The sequence below is a fragment of the Haliaeetus leucocephalus genome, unplaced genomic scaffold (assembly GCF_000737465.1).
Source record: "Haliaeetus leucocephalus isolate CR32 unplaced genomic scaffold, Haliaeetus_leucocephalus-4.0 Scaffold848, whole genome shotgun sequence".
Classification (NCBI taxonomy): Eukaryota; Metazoa; Chordata; class Aves; order Accipitriformes; family Accipitridae; genus Haliaeetus; species Haliaeetus leucocephalus.
In genome coordinates this window covers 15,653,079-15,653,743 of record NW_010973284.1, presented here as the reverse complement: position 1 = coordinate 15,653,743, position 665 = coordinate 15,653,079, and the positions used below count along the sequence as shown (strand labels likewise).

Sequence of the window (665 nt, the reverse complement as noted above, 5' to 3'; positions counted from 1 at the left end):
CCCCCCGGGAGGGCCCTCCTCCCGCGCAGCCCTCCCGCCGCCGGCCGCCGCCGCAGCTCCCCCGACCCGGGAGGGGCGGCGAGGAGGTGGATGAGGGGGCTCCGTCCTGCGCGGAACAAAGCGGCCGCTGCCATTTTGAGACGCGGCCGGGCCCCGCGGCGGCAGCGGTGGCGGCGGCCGGGCCCTACCCTTGCTCTGGGGGTGCGCCCTCACCTTCCCCGTAGTCCATGGCGGTGGCGGCGGTAGCGGCGGGCCCTGCTCCCCGGACGGCTGACGGCCGCGACAGCCCGGCGGCGGCTTCTCTCAATGGCGCCTTCCACCACAACGAGGCGAGGCGGGACCGGCGCGCGGCAGCACGGCGATTGGCCCGGGCGCCGCGTCACGTGAGCAGGCCGAGCTGCAAGGAGAAGGGGCCCGGGACCGGCAGGGACGCCGCGTGAAGCCCTCGCGCAGGGTGCTTAGATCGGCTGCGTCACGAGGGAGGCTGCGCGGCGGCGGCCATGTTGGGCCCTGGCAGCCGCCATTTTGCGCTCTGGCGTCGGGCCCTGTCATGCTTGAAGCCGCTCCGGGATTACAAGTAGGCGAAACATCCACACCTTCACTTTCCCACACACATCCCCTTGGGCCCTGGTGAAGTGGCCACTGCAGAAAACACTCCCCTCGGT

At 73.1% G+C, this 665-nt stretch overlaps 1 protein-coding gene across 2 annotated transcripts in view; it reads right to left on the bottom strand.

Annotated features, from left to right (window-relative positions):
• Positions 1–333, bottom strand: part of ZNF326 (zinc finger protein 326) — a 29,475-nt gene extending 29,142 nt beyond the window's left edge. For both annotated transcript variants that reach the window (XM_010582608.1, XM_010582609.1), the window contains exon 1: positions 214–333. In XM_010582608.1, the coding sequence (XP_010580910.1) occupies positions 214–229 (16 nt within the window). In that variant the 5' untranslated portion in view covers positions 230–333. The remainder of the gene's footprint in view (positions 1–213) is intronic.
• Positions 334–665: the final 332 nt, after the last annotated feature.